At 39.0% G+C, this 19,858-nt stretch overlaps 1 protein-coding gene across 6 annotated transcripts in view; it reads right to left on the bottom strand.

Moving 5' to 3' along the window:
* IDE (insulin degrading enzyme) overlaps positions 1 to 19,858 on the bottom strand; it is a 103,334-nt gene that overhangs the window by 30,460 nt on the left and 53,016 nt on the right. For 3 of the 6 annotated variants that reach the window (XM_005301287.5, XM_005301284.5, XM_042856807.2), the window contains exons 11-15: positions 18,151 to 18,254; positions 13,660 to 13,762; positions 12,413 to 12,535; positions 7,452 to 7,534; positions 803 to 947 (exon numbers count right to left, since the gene is read on the bottom strand). In XM_005301287.5, the coding sequence (XP_005301344.1) occupies positions 803 to 947; positions 7,452 to 7,534; positions 12,413 to 12,535; positions 13,660 to 13,762; positions 18,151 to 18,254 (558 nt within the window). Of the gene's footprint in view, positions 1 to 91; positions 237 to 802; positions 948 to 7,451; positions 7,535 to 12,412; positions 12,536 to 13,659; positions 13,763 to 18,150; positions 18,255 to 19,858 lie in introns of all 6 variants that reach the window. The other 3 variants (XM_065553522.1, XM_005301285.5, XM_065553521.1) reach the window with 1 other exon arrangement.

Below are 19,858 nucleotides of genomic sequence, written 5' to 3'. Positions count from 1 at the left end.
TGTTTAGAAATGCAGAAGTCAATGTTTTCCCCAAGCTCAACTTAACTCTCAAGCTGTCTTCACTTCTTCCTGTGTTTTTTTTCTTACTTACAAGAATTGCATTCATTCCTGATGCAATGCCATAGATCAAACCTGAGAGGCGTGCTGCATATGTATACTCTTTTAAATCATCCTTCAATAACCTGATAAACAGGTATGTCATGTTGCAATGGAGAGGATCAGCATAAATGTAGCGACTAACAAAAAGAAAAACAAAAGAAATGCTTTGATACCTCAAGCAGTGACATAGTAATGGATGAAGAAACATGACTGAAGAGTATGTATATGCAGCCTCATTATTAGTATCTCTTAGAAAAGAAAGTTGAAGTGAACCATTTATTTAGCAGCAATGTGAAGATTTTTTTTTCTTTGTCAGAAAGTCTTTCAATAGCTATCTGACACAGAATGAAACTAAATCGAAACTCAGAATTAGATGAATCACTTTTTTTTTTTCTTTTTTGGAGGAGGAGCAAATCTTACAGCTAGCTAATCTGAGGAATGGTGTAAAAGAAAGGAGTAAATTTGCTTAGTATAAATGGAAATATTGTTGAAGACTTAGAACAAGATTCAACTTAACATTCAAATTATGAGAAAGTATGGTTAGCTATCAAGATTTAAAAAAGGAGTAAAAATAAAACCATAGACCATCGATGGAAAAAAAGCCATTTTTTAAATAAAAATGCTTCCATCAAATCAATATAAAAATCTTGATGAGTGGAAGTAGATTAAAGGCTCTAAGATTTTCCTTGATTTGGGTACTTACATACATCCCATAGATGGTATTTTGGAGGTCATAGTTCAAGCCAGCTAGTTCTGCTGCATATGCATACTCGTTGAGGGAGTCTTTGAGTAGTTCAAGGTACAAATAGGCCATGTTACAATGCAAGGGATCCACGTAAGCAAATGGGCTGGAAGAAAACGTTGAAAGTAAAATATCCAGTTTAATTATTTCCCAGTTCTTTTTGGCCCTTTAAGTTTTAGCTCAAGAAAATTTAATATTTAAATACTATGCTGTTGGGTCCCCTTATGAAGTATTACTATTTCAAAACAACACACACAGATAACCAAAAATAGTGGTTGATTTCTCGTACGGTTTCAGTGTTGCCCCGTTATAAATATACATTCAGGACTTTAATTTAAATTCCTGTTCTTTTTAAACTGGTAAATCATACCATGCTATATTAACTCTGCTGCTGAAGTCAGAGCTCATCAAGTACATAATTAACTTAAATAAACCCTAAGTATTAAACATAAATAACTAAGATTAATCCAATTACTAAACATTAAGCAGATTAATTCTTTCATGCTATCAGAAAATACAATAGTTGTTATGTATAAAGATGAACAGTTACCAAACCACTGTATGCAAGGCACTGCAGGATTTCCTATACTCAGAGCAGGAAATAACTGCAGCATCTCCCATTCCATGGTATAGTAACTGTATGAGATAAATGGTGTCTTTTTAATGAAAACAACTGTACAAGTTCCAGTGTTTTGTTAGTATTATCTAATCTTATACAATAGCTACATACATCTCTTAAAAGAGAAAGGCAACTCAAAGACTCAAGCCATGTTTCAACAAGATTGATATCTGTTAAATATTGGTATTTATTAGAGCACCACAAGCTAAGTCAATACTCTCAATAATTTATTCCTATTTTGGTCAGTTATTTATTTTAATAGCATTATATGCATGTCTATGTACATAAATTTATAATAAAATGTGACAGACATAATAAGCAGTACATGAAATAATTCCTTGTTGAAGTATTGATTACCAAATGCATACTAGTGTTCACTATATACATGAAGACAAGTCCCATTTCCAACACACATTTGTGGCAAAGCTTAAAGATGAACTGCAAATGTTTTTTAAACATTAAAATTTCCTCATTTTTTTTTTTGGCAAAACCTGGATCTCTGTCTCTTTCCCAACCCCCTAAAGTTAGGGAATGGGATGACAAGAGAAACTAAAAGGATACATTTTCTATTACAGAAATTGAGTGGCCCTTCAGAGTCAGATTTCCAACTCAATGGAAGTTGCCAACCCACTACAAAGCTACAGGCTCTGTTTTGGCTGGCCCTTTTCTGAATACTTAGCATGAGCCTAGAATGAGTCAAGGTAGGATGGGGCTGTTATTTACATTTCCCTCTATCTATATAAGGAACATCCCAACAACTGATTAATTTGAATATGTCCACTTATGCATCTCCCAGGATAAAATACTGAAATCAAGGTAATATACCAGCCAACCATTTAGACTCCTAGATTACCCCCCAAATGGACTGAATTCTTCTCAAGTGTGATACTGGAACCAAGACTTGTTATTCTGGGCTATTTTCAGTATCTATAGCAACTATAACTCTTGCAATTCATTTGGCTGGTGAAGACCAATAGGGGCATTTGGGACTAGGACTATTAATTCACTTTGTGAAAACAGAATGTAAGCCATCCTTAAAATGGTGATAGTAAGGGCACTGCTTAAGAAGCTTTTTTTTGAGGCTACCAACCTCACCAGCTAGTGCTACATTTCTAATCTAGCAATTTAAACAAGATTGTTGAGAAAGTTTTGTTGGAGCAATTCAGTCACATCTTGATCTCACAGATGATGTCCTGTTCTTACCAGCCTGGTTTCAGACATGAGTTTAGTACATATCCAATATTTTTGTGCAGGGTTGTTGACTTCCTCCTAGCAATGACACAGATAGCATCCTTGCTGATTTTTTAAGCTCTACCAGCAGTCATTCAATAGCATTAACCACAAGGCTTCTGACTTGCCTATGGAGCCTTATTGGCAGAGATGGAAAGGCTCTTCTTATAAAGTTTGTTTCTCCTCTTAGATCCCAAAATGTGGCAATGAATATTTGTTATTCTTCTCTTGTGCATTAAGCAGGACCCCAACCTTTTAACCTGTCTGTCCAATATGTATGTATAACTGCTAGGGGCAGTAGTGAGACATTCTGGCCTGTATTTTCATAGATACGTTATGCCATAGAGATCTACTTTATTTATTTAATTAATTTATTTATTTATGGTCAAACCAAGGTATAACTGTTTCTTTTCCAGTACCTGATAGACAGGGAAGTAGATGGGAGAAAAGTGGTTTATGCTTAATTCAGATAAATTAGAAAGGATGCTGATAGATAGGAAGAAGTGGCTTTGGGAAATGGCAAAAATGGGGTATACACCTTCTTTTGGAGGTGTATGTCCAATCTTTGCCAGTACATTTCACAATCTAGGGGTTCCTACTGAAGCCACTGCTGCTCCTCAAGTGACAACTTTTGCAAACAGTGCCTTATTTCCATGCACGGTTAGCCTGGAAAACTTTGACAGTTCCTTTGTGATGCTGATCTAGCCACAGCAATTCACACTTTTATAACCTGCAGATTGGATTATTTTAAAAACACATTATTAAGGCCTATACTTACAAAATACCCAGAAACTTCAGCTAGTGCACAACAGAGTGAGGCAAGGCCCTCTAAACACAAACAACAGTACTCTATACATGAAATTCAAGGTGCTGGCAATGATATACAAAGTGTAAATGGTGTGAGATCAAAGAGCACTCTCCTTCCTGCTTCTGTCTTTCCATTGATGACAGGGAATTCTCAGTGAAGGACTCAGGCCTTTTGAACCTGCTCTCTCCAGTGGTCTGCCAGTACTAAACTTTACCACGCTTTAGGCCACCACTTAAGACTTATCTGTTCAGGCCTTTGAAAGCTTTTGAGCTGAGTTTAATAAGAGGATTGGGGATCAGCACTGGGATTTTCACAGAAGCCTAAGTGAGTCAGACACTCAACTTCTGCTGAAAGTCAACAGGAACTAGTCACCTAACCCCCTTAAGCTTCTTTCAAAGTCCCAGCCTAGTTTCCTCCTCAAACCCTTCCCTCCGGTCAAATGGAGCAGACAGTTGCATCACTGGCCTTGAAGCTAAAATGCTAGCATTTGGTTATTTTACAATATATTATTTTTATAAATGCAAAGCACTCTGTTGCGCAGTGATGCGTGCCACTATAAGTTTCCAAATAAACAAAATTCCAAAATAGGAATGCAGACTATGCCTATTGAAAAAAAAAAAATAACAGCACCGAATTTTAATAGCCATCTGCCTAAATCCTGGGAAATCTAAAATGTAGGCCTCCTGGTTTCCCTGCCAGTGTGAATGACTCTACAGCCACCTTAAACAAAAGGTTGGAAAACTTCCTTAAACCATTAATTTACTTCTCTTTTTAAAAGTGACTGATTGTCAAAATTCCTAAATCATAGTCTAGACAACACCCGAGGCTATTTAACACCCTATGGAGTGTCTGACAAGGCCTGCATCCAGAGGCCTTTAATACAAGTTTCACATGATGCCTGCATCCCAGGGTTTCCAGAGTCTTCAACCCATAGAAGCTTCACAGAGTGCCATATCCTTGGTCCATGCTGAAAATTTTGAGGTTGAGAGGGAATGATTGACTATCCTCATTTTCCAATTTTAATTTCATCCACACAACAGGTGCTGTTAGCATCATTCAGCCAGAAAGTGCTCCAGGGATCCTGGCTGCTCAGAGCTGCAGGCAGTAGAAATCCTCCTAAAGGATCAAAGGCTATACTCCAGACAACTTTTTTGGGATATAGTGGGGTCTGATGTAATGAGGGAGACTGTATTTTTCAAAAGGTTCCACTGAACTGCACTGATTCAAAGTAAACTCATTCTGGAACAGGTCATGGTGGCTCAAATCTTTTGCAAGGAAGGCAGACCTCTGAGGTAAGCCTCTTCACTACACCTCTGATCACAAAAACGTCATTATTCTGCTCAAGAGAAAGAACAAAGACTGTAAAACCCCTGGATGCTTTAATCTTTCTCCATGGGAAGATGAATGTCTCACTTTACTTCTTGTAACAGCAGTCCTGGCCAAGCTCAAGAGAGACAAATGTTCAATGTAACCTCATTGTCAAATATTAACACAGACAAATCTGGTTTCCACTTCTATTGTAGATGATGGTGGTCAATCTCACCAAGCCACATGTCTCCTCAGAATTGATCATATAAAATCAAGACACCTTCTTGATCCCATCTCTGGCTCCTCGCCTCTGATCATTGCTCCTCAGAGGAGGAAAGTGGATCATTCTGGCATTTTAAATAGGGTATTTCAAGTCCATCTACCCTGTTTCCCCGAAAATAAGACAGTGTCTTATATTAATTTTTGCTCCCAAAGATGCGCTAGGTCTTATTTTCAGGGGATGTCTTATTTTTCAGAAATGAAAAATGCCTTATTATTGGTGGATGCCTTATTATCGGGGAGGTCTTATTATCGGGGGGATGCCTTATATTACAACGAGAGGCAAAACTGTAAGTAGGCCTTATTTTCGGAGGATGTCTTATTTTCGGGGAAACAGGGTAGCTGTTCAGAAAGAACATACCAGGAGAGTCTATGAATTCAGCTGGCAAAAGGTTCACAGTTTGTTGTGAATATGTCCAAGCGAATCCCTTCACTTGCTCTACATTAGAACTGTTTTAATTACTTTTTTCATTTGTCATACACTGGGTTGCAAATGGCATCCCTCACAGTTCATTTGGAAGCTATTTCACAACCTTTCGTAAACCTGTAGAGGATAAAACTTGTCTCTGTGCATCCCAAAGTGCCCAGTTTTGGATGTACATATTGCAGTGGGTATCTATTGCAGCAGGTAGAAATGGAGAAAGAGGAGAAGGAAAGTTACTTACCTTTAATTCTTGTTTTTGTAAGATAGGAAAGCCCAACAGATTACCATTTTATCCTCCCACCATTTTCTTAGACATAGATATGAATTAGTTTGCTCTGTTTTGTACTTTCAGTGGTTGTCCTGTAGCTTCAAAAGGGAGGTGGAAACAAAGGCAGTGTCTGGCCAGGCTAGTGGCCCCCATACTAGCAAGCATTCTAGCTTGGAACTTGTAGTAAGTGAAACCTGACCTTGTCAGTCAGCCAAGTATGATACAGACTGGTAATTTATTGCACTTAAATATTTAGAAAAGGAAATAAGTTTCCTCAGACAGGGTGGGTTGATAACTGTTGACATTCAAAGTATCTTCAGAAGGTAGGAGATACAGCCAAGTACTACAGTTTTTTCAGTCTTCACTCCCATGCCCTTATACAATATGCCTGAAATTGGAAGGCAACTATCACAAGGCCCTCTACACATATTATTTGCTATTTTCTGATGAAGGGAGCATGACCTCTGTTGCACACACAACAGTGAAAGACAGTAACAGACTTTCTTAGAATGGCTCTATATGATGATCTATTGATTTTGATTATATTATATGGATGGCAATTTTTTTATGCTGGAAGTTTGTTAGGATATTGAAGAAACTCCTAAAGGTCTGCCAATAGCACCTACAACACACTCCTAATGGCGATTCAAGACAAACATTCAATAGTGTACCCATGAGTGACTATAACATCTCATACTCTAGTCTTTTAAAAATCATCACTCTGATCCATCAGAAAAAACAAGGAGAGGTTCTGAAATAATTTAGACACTCTCTGGTCCAGCATGGGAATCATTGCCACATGACATTCAACAGCCAATACTGCTTCAAAACCAAGAGCTGAAAATGATTGCTCCAAAAGAAAGATCCACAACACTAAAAAGATAGACAAGTTTCCACATTCCCAGAACTATTTTCAGAGAATTCCAACTGGAAGTAAATCTCTTGCCTTGGCCTTTCTTGCCTTTAGCAATTTTTTTAAATGGTACAACTCCCCATGAAGAAAATAATATAAGACCTGATTTAACTTTACGGTATATACTGCCACTGTGATGTCATGTATCTTCATTTGGGATCCCCATATCTGTTGCTATCGAAGATGTTTCCCCCAAAATCAAAAAGTGACTTGATAACAATCATAAAAATAAAACTTTGAATAATGTTTAAATCTTATGTATGCATTATGGAAACTAAACAAAACCTACTCTGATTTGTGATTATATAAAAAGTGTATAAAACCACATCAGCATGTTTAATATATAAAGCTCTACCATCAAATACTGAACTTATATTTTAAATTATGAATAAATTACAACATCTTTGAAACAAAGTGAATAATAAGCAGTAGCTGTTGTCAGATGTGTTTCAGGTATAGCAAATAAAGGATTAAGATATATTGTTTTGAGACTGGATTAAGTATTTAATGTTATTACCAGCTTCTCATAAATATTTATCTGAACACCAACTGCTTCTTTCTTCAACTATTGCATAATATATGAGGTTTCCTGATGTGTTTTATTGTCTAATATTACCAAACCAGAATAAACCAGTACTCTAGATCATTTTGAAGAGTTAATGCATGCATGAAAGTTTTTGCAATTTAAATGCAGATTTCCTGTAAAGAATAAGAAACTTTTGGGAGTTCAATTAGTGTGATATACTTAATATACTGCATACCTGAAAAACTCAAAGTTGAGACAAGCTTTTGGCAAGAAGAATTTGTCATCTTGCTTGAACCATAGTTTGCTCATAGCGGTGTCCTGTGTCAAGAAAAAAAAAAAAACGTTTAAATTTTTTTTAACATAAAAAGACTTTATATTATGCTGTCACTTCTACTCTCAGTTTACATTTTTTCCTTAAATGCATGTATACATGACTGGTGTACACAACCATCCGGCCTTGGAGTGCGATTCTCACCTCACGGTAGCTCCTTTATGCCTGATAAAAGGGCCAGAATGGTGTAAAGGAGCCCTAAAAACTTCATGTCTAGCTGGAGGGAGAATAGCTGCCATATGAGAAACCTTGCAAGCTCTAGTGTAGGGATGTGCCAGGGCAGGGCTGAATCATGCAGAACTGTGGAGATTATGGGTAGTGTGTGGCTAATAGGTCAGCCTAGGGAGGCTGCTGTAACTCACTCCAGAGAGCAGCTGAGGATCAGGAGGACCCAAAGATGGCTTAAAGTCACCATAGCTGTCCCATTCCCTCCACCCTCAGCACTGGGGCTGCAGACAGACACACAATCTCACCCCCATACTTCAGGCTAAGTATATTATTTCTTAATCAACAGTCTTTAAATAAAATTTATGAACACACATTACACTGTTATAATAATACTGAAAACAAAAATATCCATCCATTTATAAGCAGGAAAATATAGTGATTAAAAAAAAGACAATCCTCAAGTTTTATTTTAAAATTCTCAGTGGAGGAAAAAATTCAAAAGAACTGCAAACAAACTGACGTAAAACAATCTTCATATTTTAGCCCTAGCTATCATTTCTCTCCCCACTTTTTTTTTTTTTAATTTCCATATATGGTGAAAGAGGTAACGTTGTTATGGCAGGCTGATTTTGTGGGGATGGGGCATTCTTTAAACATCTGTTTGTTGCTGCTTATAGGTTTGGAATGCCAGTAGTCCAAGAAGGAGATGGACTAGTGAGCAGAGTGCAAGTGGGGCCATCAAAAATACACAATAAATAGATTTTATTGCATGTCTTTTTAATTTATAACATAGAAAATCACCTTTGCCACTACCACAAATGCTATAAGTGTATACAATTTAATACAGAAATACATTTACTTTTCACATGCTTTTTACGTATAAAAACGAAGCCTTCTCCCTCACTGCCCATCTCCCCATACACAACCCCCCACTTACACGACAATGCTGAATTTTTCACATAACTTATTTCTATAGTAACAAATTCTCATTCTAGTAATATTACTGCTACTATACAAAATTCACAATAAATTCTCTGCTGGCAGGAACAGAATAGTAAAATGGCAGTTACTGTGTCCATTGTGTCAGTTCAAGAAGCTTTGAAAGATTTTGCTTAAAAAAAGATTTAAAAAGCAAATCAAGTTTCAAAAGCTGTGACGTACTAACCACGGCTCATACCAAATTGTTCCTTTTGGTATGCTGCTAGCTTCTCAAGTTTTTGTAGAATTTAAGCTTTAATTTAAAAAAGTGTCTAGCCTTTGTTCTTGTGAAGATAGCCTTCTGAAAGCAGAATATAGTCTTGTTTACTGAACCTGATGTCTGTCCCTATTCAACTCTATGACTCTGTGACAGTGTACCCCATAAGGCTTTATGGGGAGGGGGTGCTTATAAATGTATGTATGACATAACTGGAATATGTTTTGTGCTGCCTGTGCCATGTAATATATCTCCGTAAAGGTTATGGTCTACTATATCTATTCATACTATTTGTACATATATATCATTTTCTACTTGAGGTTAAGAATATGGGCTGTATGCTTGCTTGGTTTCTAAGTAAGCTTTGGGAGACATTTGGTCAGCTTCTTTAGGAAGGAATTCGCCAGGTTAAGTACCTGATCAGGAAACACTTGGAGAACAATGCATCTTGGAATGCTCCAATCCACATAAGAAGTCTTCCTAGAGACATGCAAGATACCATGTGGACAAGGGCTTCGGCCTGTAAAAACTGAGTCATGCAGGGACATGTGACTTGCCCAGGTGACTCCAGAACTCCATCTTGGAGCTGGACTTTGCATAGGAGGGAGGAGGGGGGGTCTCCACCCACAAGAGAAAGTCTATTTAAACCCGTGGGAGACCCCCTCCATTTGGTCTTCAGCTGGCTAAAGAAGGAGCCTCTCCACCCGCTCCCCCCCCCAGGATACTTGAAGGAAACTGGAACAAAGGACAGTAACTACAGGGGTTGTGAGTGATTGCTGGACCCAGGCTAAAAGGAGATTAGCCTGTGAAAGGGAACATTCTGGAACTGGTGAGATTATCTGTATTTAGTTTGATTAGGGTTACCATACGTCCGGATTTTCCCGGACATGTCCAGCTTTTTGGGTCTCAAATCCCCATCTGGGAGGAAATCCCAAAAAGCCGGACATGTCCGGGAAAATAGGGAGGGAGGGACCAGCAGTGCTCGGCCGGGGGCCGGAGCCGCTGGGGCTGGCAGTGCTCGGGCGGAGCCACCGGGGCCGGTGGTGTGGGGCTGGGGCCGGTGGTGCGGGGCTGGGGCTGGCGGTGTGGGGGCGGGCGGTGCTCGGCCGGGGGCCGGGGCCGGCGGTGTTCGGCCCAGGGGTTGGGCTGTGGCCGGCGGTGCGGAGCCGGGGTGCTCGGCCGGGGCCGGAGCCGGTGGTGCGGGGCCTGGGGCCGGCTGTGTTCGGCCAGGGGCCGGGGCCGGCCAGGGGTGCTGGGCCAGGGGTGCTCGGCCGGGGTCGGGCGGTGCTGGGCCCGAGTCAAGCCGGGCAGGAGATGCCAGGGCCAGAGCCGCGCCTCCTTGCGTCCCCCCTGCCCCAGCTTGCCTGCTGCTTCAGACTTCCTATGAATCAAATGTTCGCGGGAAGCAGGGGAGGGGGAAGAGTTGGGGCAGGGGCGGGGCAGGGGCGGAGTTGGGGTGGGGCCAGGGCCCGTGGAGTGTCCTCTTTTTGGACACTTAAAATATGGTAACCCTAGTTTGATTAGACATAGATTTGCGCATTTTATTTTATTTTGTTTGGTGACTTAGTTTGTTCTGTCTGTTACTACTTGGAACCACTCAAATCCTATTTTCTGTATTTAATAAAATCACTTTTTATTTAGTAATTTACTCAGAGTATGTATTAATACCTGGGTTAGCAAACAACTGTGCATATCTCTCTATCAGTGTTATAGAGGGCGAACAATTTGAGTTTGCCCTGCATAAGCTTTATGCAGGGTAAAACAGATTTATTTGGGTTTAGACCCCATTGGGAGTTGGGCATCTGAGTGCTAAAGACAAGCACACTTCTGTGAGCTGTTTTCAAGTAAACTTGCAGCTTTGGGGCAAGTGATTCAGACCCTGGGTCTGTGTTGGAGCAGACGGGAGTGTCTGGCTCAGCAAGACAGAGTGCTGGAGTCCTGAGCTGGCAGGGAAAACAGGAACAGGGGTAATCTTGGTACTTTAAGCGGCAGCAACTAAGGGGGTTTCTGTGATCCAGCCTGTCACAGACTCTAATTCAGGAAAGCACCTGCGCTCAGACTTAAGTCCTCCCTGTTCATGACAGCATGTACGCATTTGCTTACGTCCCAATGAGCTGGAACTTAAGCACATGTTTAAGTGCTGTTCTGAATAGATATGCTTTCCTGATTGGAAGCCTATGTTAACTTTAAATTCAAAAGATATCAATGTAGATTACAATATTTTACTGCTACTCATTGATGCACAAATATTAATTTGCTGAATTATCCACTGTGGTTGCATGTCACAGAAATTAGAGACTGAAGAGATCTATTAGATTTGGTGTCCTGCCAGCGTACATGCTTTCAATATCTCTGGAAAAGCAAGGGTAAGAAGACCATAGAGCAGCGGCTCTCAACCTTTCCAGACTACCATAGCCCTTTCAGGAGTCTGATTTGTCTTGCGTACCCCCAAGTTACAGTTCACTTAAAAAGTGCTTGCTTACAAAATCAGACATAAAAAAAACAAAAAGTCACACAGCACACTATTACTGAAAAATTGCTCGCTTTCTCATTTTTACCATAGAATTATAAAATAAATAATTGGAATATAAATCTTGTACTTACATTTCAGTGTATGGTACATAGAGCAATATAAACAAGTCATTGTCTGTATGAAATTTTAGTCTGTACTGACTTCACTAGCGCTTTTTATGTAGCCTGTTGTAAAACTAGGCAAATATCTAGATGAGTTGATGTATCCCCTGGAAAACCTCTACGTACCCCCAGATGTACATGTATCCCTGGTTGAGAATCACTGCCATAGAGAACTTCCAGGTGTGCTAGATAAGCTACGTTCATTCTGTGATCCAGCAGCAACAGGACAGAGTTGCAGAAGGGTCATCCTACATCCAACTCAGCAAAGCTCATCACTCTTGAAAGAGTAAAACTATTTCTTGACTCTGAATAGCCGAGAAATTATTTTCTCGTACTCGGAAATGTTGAACTTTGCTGAAAGTGCGAGGGGGGTCCTTGCTTGCTGCTACCAGAAAGGTAGGGAACAGATAGGTGTCTTTGCTTGCAATTGCAAGCTCTTTTCATGCACAGCTTCAACAGAACGACCTTTTCTACTTTCTGACTTCCCAACAAATGCTCAAAAAAAACAAAAAAAATCTGTGTGGCAGTCACTCTTCTGATCAAGAAGTTTCAATATGATTTCTATCCGTGGTTCACGCTCTTTCAAAAGGATCAAGAAAGGGTTCAAGCTATTGGCAGACCCAATTTCAGGGGAACCCAAAGAAAGAGTCCACAGTTCAGCTAGAATTGACTGATTTTATTGCTTTCTTTGTTGCCAGTTGAGATTTTTAAGAAAGCAGTTTACAAACTTTTGTACTTCTGAATTAGCTATATATGACAGGTTAATCTAGATTATTTTAAAGCTTTTATCAGGGAATAATGACTAACCTTCCAGCAAGCTAGCTGGCTGACATAACTTCCATTTGATGTAAGAAAGACATATCCTTACCTTGATAAGAGCAGGGTACTGTGGTGCATCCTTTTCTAGTGGCAAAATTTCAAAGTTAGTAGGAATAAACTCATTCTTCATTGGAAGCTTGAATTTCCCATTTAGGTCAGCATTTTGCCATTTCTGGATAAACAACAGAATGGTTATTAGTTAAATTTCTAACTAGCAGATGGATATATACTTAAATCCTGTAGCTCTGTAACAGAAAACATAATTTTGTTCTAGTATCTACACTCATAATATATCTATATCTATATATTCTAAGCAGATTAGGATGTGTGGCCTGACAGAGCCTGAGTATTTCTTTCGGGCATACTGCAAGGCCAACTCATTTTAAAGTGGGTAGATAATTTTATCTGATGAAGGTTGTTTCCCCCTTCCCTTCTTTTTCTAAGGTTTTCGTTTACAGAAGTCCACTAAATTTTGCACAATGTATTCCTTCTATAAACTTGAGAAAACAAACATTCTGAATCAGCCTCAGAACCATAGTTAAATGGGATGGTATTTCCATAATACATTTCTTTTTCAGGACAATTATAGTTCATAAAAGTTACTTTTGGCTTAAATGTGATTATATAATTTTAAAAATTCACTCCTTTGTAGCAAAACAAAATTGTCATTTTATGTTGGATCTGTTTTTACAGAAGAAAGAAAATGAGTTTATAGCCAAGTCAGAAATCCTTCTCTCGTCTTCTAACTAAAACTATCTTTGCAAACAAAATGTTGATCAATAGTTTTTGGCATTGAAAACAATTAAATTGCCCAGGTTATTAAAAATAAGGGTTGAAAAATCCAGGCCCTATTGAAGTCAATTGCAAAATTACTATTGTCTTCAATATGGCTAGGATTTCAGACAAAAATTCATACAGAGGGCCAATCAAAAGTCAATAGGAGTTTTACCATTGACTCCAAGGGTCCAGAATCAGATGAATAAGCCACAAGTTTTTTGTAACTTATTTTTTAAATATGTATTGCAGATTATGGAGGTCTTACAAAGAAAATGTGCATTGATTTCAGTGGATTTGATTTATAGCTATCATAACAAAGTACCTCAATGTACTATTTCATAGCATGCAATGAAAAGTCTTGAAACACTTTTAAATGAGGGTCTAATCTCCATTGCTTCCGAACAGACTGAAATATCATTGCTAATGGCAGTTGTAAGTGCAAATTCTCCTTTCCACAAATAGGAAAATTACATCTCCATGCAAAAATTTTATTTCAGAAATGGAAATCTAGTAACATGCCTGGATGACTTCGTCAGAAATTGCTTCTTGCTTATACTGTGTTCCATACCACTCTTCCGTTCGATCAGTTTTTCCTTCAAAAGATTTAGAAACTATTGCAACCCTAAAAACAAACAGACAAAAAAATCAAACACACTTAGGTACCAAAGTACTTTACCAACAAATACACAAAATAGCGTGAGAAATCATTTCATTCACCACTGAAATGCAGTCATCTCCAGCATGGAACTTAGAAGCTGTTCAAGATGCATATTGCCTGCAACTGAAGAATACCATCTCCAAATGAAACCACAGGAATATTTAAGCCAACAGTATGCATGTATCCAAATTTAACACACAATCATAAGCCCTTAATCATAAATTTTCAATTTGTACTTGTTCAGCCACAATAATTTTACAGTTCAGAGTAAATGAAGCTCTAGAGGTCGGGGTTGTGTGCAAGCTTGCATGCAATTTCTGATTTCTTGGATTCTCCATCCTTGTTTTATAATTTGTATTGAGCAGTTTTAAAACAATGATCCTAAGAGATCCTATAAAAAAAATCTGCAATATGACTACTGCATTTTTCTCAACACCTACATCAGAGACCAAAATTATTAAAGTAGTAACTATACAAAGATAAGATTTTCAATATACACATTTTATGCATGACCTAGTTTATAACCACAAAGATTTAGGTTCTATTCCTGCATGCTGAGCCCTATATGCAGAGTTCAACATCAATTGCTGTTTATTAGTTAGCAGTGGACCTCTTCACTGTGGTAGCAGTTTATTTTATACTTTTTAATCAATACACATTGTCAATCAGAAGCCTACAAGAGACATGGCCAAGAGGAGGAACTCTAGAATAAAAGAGGAGAAACAGTGCAAGTAACTAATTACAAACCAAGATGTTTTCAACAGTCTTCACAATAAAAGTGCCAAGAAAACAAAACCTTGAATTCTATAACAGTTTTTACTGCAAAATGGTATATTCAACAAAGAAGCTCAACAGGAATTACAAACTAGATTAAAAAGCACATAACATTTATGAGAATTCTGAAACAGTTATTGCATATCCAGAAAGGTCATATCCTCATTATCTTCTTCATAAATTTAACATTTCATAGAGATGTTTAATAGCAAAATAACTAACAAAATGTCAAATTTTGTGCAGATGGTTAAAATACACACTAAACACATGTGCTGTGTATAGTCTATTAGATTATGATGAGCTCTTCAAGCTAGGGACAGTCTCTTATGTGATTGTACCACACAATTGGGTCCTGATCCCATAGGAGGCATTTGGACATTTACCAGTATCAAACTTAAATAATAAAGAGTATGTTTTTTTTGAAGTATTTATGGAATTTCTTTTATAAAATGCAGTAGAAAAGTTTAAATGTATGGAATGTTAGTGTTCTTAATGTGCATTGATCTACATCTCACTATTCTACTAACTAATGGATTATGGGACCACATTTTTAGTGCGGCATGGAGGGGTGCCACCCAAGCAGTTTGTGGAAATTTGGATTATATTATATGTAACTTCAGATACAATGTTTCACTAATTCTAGAAGTAAAAATTCAGAAATGCTTGTGAAAACATTCTGTGCCTTGTAACAAAGACACATCAGGGAGTGAGGGTGTCACCTGATGTAGTAAATGGTAGGGTTTTTTGTTTTGTTTTTTTTTCAAAAGGAAATACTCCCCTACCCCCAACATCTATAGTCAGTGCCACAGCATATCACCAGAACTTCAAATACTGAAGCAGGATTTGTACAGTAGGCTAGATTATTTTGAGACCAATATTTCTAGACAGGCATGCTAAGGAGGGATGATCAAATCTCATGCTTCAGGGATGCAGATAATTACTGCAGGGTTCAGGAAGATAATTTTTACTTCCCACCTCAAAGACCATTGGTCAACTTGCATTTAAAAAAAAAAAAAAAAGTTATTCAGAAACAGTAGCTTGAGACAATTACCAGAGACAGAATACTGATCTGATCTGCCATAGCAAATGCAATGGTCCTATAAACATTTTTATTCCAATCATATACAAAACTGACTTGTGCCCTCATACATATTTAGAGTGTATTTTTATTTTTTAAAATAATATATAAATAAAAGAGAGGAATGTTAAAAAGCAACAAGTAGCAGAGAGGAAAACCTTCCATCCTAAGAGAAGTATTTGTCCTCACAACACAGCAGATACTTACCCACTTACCACAATAAAACCTGCTATAGATATTACTGATTATACAAAAATGTGCCACCACTATATAATTCTATTACATTTTGCATTCTGACTTGGACATCTGGTGAAGAAGCTGTTGTTTACAAATGAAGTTGCTAAGAGACTATGAAAAATAAAAGGTCTTTTAGAATTTGATGTGCTTCTCAGACTTCTTTTTAATGACCCTTCCCCCCCCCCTTTGAAAGCATCCTAGTGAACCTAAATATTACTTCATAAAATCATTGTTATAAACTAGATAAAATTCCATGGACCCTACTAGCTGAGCAACAAAACCAAGGTGTTGGATTTCTTCGTAACTACAGTGGTGTGTAATTCCATATTTCATCCCCCTACACTCTCCCACCTTGAAGACTAGATGCCTCAGAGAACTAGTAGGGATACACTCATCTATCACACTGGTGGGTGGGGGAGGTGGGAAAGAGAGAGACAAACAAACTAGTATCTTTTTGAGAGAACACCTGGTACATTTCAGTCAATAATAGCTACTGCTGATCTGGCAGAGATCAAGCTAAAGTCCTGGGAAATCACACTGAGATATATGGATAGCAGGTGTAATAAAACTGAACAGATTCTGGGTACCTATGAGGAGGCCTGTGCAGTTGTGAAAGCTTAGAAATACAGTAAATAAAGTATTTGACAATATTTATCTGATAGGTAGACAGCATCAGATGAGGACTGAGAAAATTCCTCATCTCTCTCCATCTGAGGAACCTGGGGATTAGCAATGAGAGGGGTAAATTTCTGGAGCAATTAGCCACTATCAAAGAGAGGCATTGGTCCATTGTTTTTCCTTCTCATTTAGTAATTTGTAGAGTTTAGAAAATTTGGCTGAGAATAAGCAGAATGAGGTGCTTGTAGAGACAAAGTGCTGTAAGTTAATTGTTGCATGGTTAACAGCTCCAGAACAAGTGCATTATCCAACTTTTTCTGAAAGCTCAGAGTAAGTATCTCTAGCTCCTCCAAAAGTGAGGAGTTAGCTTCTGTAACTTGATAATCGTTCAGTATAGGAAACTAGGTCATTATGGAAAAAATAACTTCCATGTTCATATAGTTCCTCTTAGAGTCCTTGTTAGATAGGTCAGGTTTGATTAGGTCAAAATTGCAAGAAACAGCAGGGATAGAAATGGAATGTTGGAAAGTTCTAGGTTAGTGCTTTTCATTAAAAAAGCAACTCACAATTTTTAAGGATACACTATCAGATGGGACAAAGGGAGTAGGAATGATTTTAGCTTTTAATGGTGGAACCAAGGAGGTCTCAATAGCAGGTCTTTTTCTAATAAATGCAGGTGTTTGCCTGAGGTTGGCAAAAATGAAAAAGAGTTCTCTAGACGTGCTTTTGCCAGACGCAAAGATCTTGCCTATCAGAAAAAGTAGGTGAGGCAGGAAGGAGAGACAAGGAGAAAAAGAGTCACGTTCCCAAGGCCAGGTCCTATCTTGGAAGCCTAGGGAACTATCCGAACATAAAGCTGTTTTGTTGTTGAAGTCTAGCTCTTCACTAGCTTAATTTGAGGCTGATGTTGTTTGTTGCCTTGCAGAACACCAAAACAATGGCTGGGAGATTTATCATAAGAAGTATTAGAGACCTAGTCAGGCTGGTTTACACTGCCCTGCTACAAGTGGAGTAGCTATGGGTATGTCTAGTTTGGCTAGTTACTTTTTTCAGGAGCATATCATGGCTCTTACGATCAAGAGGAAAACATCTCTCTACACTGCAATTAAACACCTGCGACTGTCCAGGTTTTAGCAGACTCGGGCTCACAGGGCTCAGGCTATGGGGCTGTAAAATTGTGGTGTAGACATTCGGGCTGGGGCAGCAGCCCAAAGCTCTGGGACCCCACAAGTACCACATACCAGCAAGTTTAAAAGGCGAAATAAACCAATAACTGATGGGTAACCCTAATCAAATGCTAAAAAATAAAAATGCAAAATCCCCTAACACGTGCTGGAAAAGTAGCCACATGATTAGTGACCCTGGCATGTGACAATGGCACATGTCCAAGTAGGCAAACAAATAAGAACTAGTTTGTCTTACCAGACTTCCTGTGTGCTATGCTTCTACCACCCAGTGACAATTTTTAGCACAAATGGATCAAAGAAAGTCACCCAAATACTTTTTCCCATCGTTTACTTTTATTTCCCCATCTGTCTGTATTAGTAGTAGTCGGCACCACAAAGTTTTTTTTCCAGTTACATTCATTTGTTTTCATCACAGAATATTTGGTTTAAAATATAAAAGTTATTGCAGAGTAGCTTACCGGACATTTTCTGGCCTCAATTTATCCAGCACCATCTCTATTAAATCAGGCCTAAATTCTTCAAGTAAATATTCAGCAGCAAGCACTTCTTCTATGGGATAATACTAAAAAAATAAACAAATTAAAAAAAAAAAAACATTTTTGACTAGAAAACATTTTAAAGACAAAAAAAAAAAAAAGCCTTATTGCATTAAGCCAAAAAGTAATAATTATGAAGAACAGAGAGCTTTTATATTAGGTTCTGTATACATTACTACATGGTAATCTAAAAAGTCATCCACCCTAACTATAGTAGTTATTAATATAAAACTAAGTAAAAATAATATGGTAAAATAGTGACCCCTGGAGGATATTTTTAAAGTTAAAAGCAGCAAATAGTAAGTGTACACAGACTCTCAAGAATTCAAGTTTCAGAACTCTAAAATGATCCTTATAACAGTAACTTAGCCAATTTTTCAACTGAAAGAACATCTCCAGTATCTAAGAACTCAATATATACTGCTACAATAATTTGGGGTTTTCAAATATTTCTTTAGAACTCCAAGTTATACAATCATTTTCCTTAAGATTCTACAGAGTAAGCTGGATTTATAGGAAAAGTATATTTTTGGACTGTGTGTTCAATGGGCACAAAGGGAGGTACAAATTGCAACCTCTGCAGGCAGCGATGCTGGAGTTAGGATTCAAACTGGGGAAGGCAAGCAAGCTATTGCAAGGATTCCACCAGGTAACAGCATAACCCACGTGTTACTGGTCCGCTTCTGTGCCTATTCACAGAGCATATGGGTTGCTACTGCCTGCAAATAGAGACTTAGCTCTTTAGCTCAAGCTGTAGTAGCATATGTTTAGGTCTGAGATCCCCCACTGAGTCCATGGTGTGTATGCAAAAGGAGTGACAATGGCACCTGTACTTTCCTGCTGGGGTCTCTATCATTGCCTAATGATGGAAACTGCCTGGGAGAGCTACTGAAATCAGTGCATCTCCTAGACAGCCTGGCTATGGCCCTGCTGTCTGTCAAGCTTGACCTGCCTAATTTCTGATGGTGCCAGTTCAGACCAGAAGGCTCCTTCAGACTCCAGCAGCTGTCAGCAGCTAAGCCCTGTCCCCCCACCCTGCTCTGCGGAGATGGGTTACATGGGGGGAGGGGGACACCCTGACATCAGCATCCTCCCCTCCTCCTCCCCCCCCCCCCCCCGCATAGTACAGCAAGCAAGAGGGTCCCGGGAGCAGCTGGTCTGGGGCTCCAAGGAAGAGGGCAGGAGCAACATGGCTGCAGAGCAGCGAGGGGGAGGGGCACCTGAACACACATCGCCAGACGTGCACGTCCAGGTATTCGGCGGCAATTCGGCAGATGGTCCCTCACTCCCCCTCGGAGTGATCGCGGCTTTTTTTTTTTTTTTGGCTGCTTGGGGTGGCCAAAACCCTGGAGCCGGCCCTGCCCCAGGACTTCCTCCCAGGAGGCAATGGTTTCATTGCCCTCTTGGTCTACGCTGGTCCCATCTCTTCAGCTGGGCCAGTAAGTAGTTCAGTTCCCCTTCTGGGGATTTATCACTGTCTGATTGTAGGCTAGTTCCCCAGTGGCCTATGGGGGGAGGGAGGGTGATGGGACCCAGGCCCACACACTACTTTGGTTCCCAGCCCAGGGACACTAAGAATACCAGCTACATTGCCTTCTCCATCAGATATTTTTTAAGTCTCTGTTCCCAA

The sequence above is a fragment of the Chrysemys picta genome, chromosome 7 (genome assembly GCF_011386835.1).
Source record: "Chrysemys picta bellii isolate R12L10 chromosome 7, ASM1138683v2, whole genome shotgun sequence".
Taxonomy (NCBI): Eukaryota; Metazoa; Chordata; order Testudines; family Emydidae; genus Chrysemys; species Chrysemys picta.
Note: the sequence above shows the minus strand (reverse complement) of the source record. Positions and strands in the feature narration are given on the sequence as shown.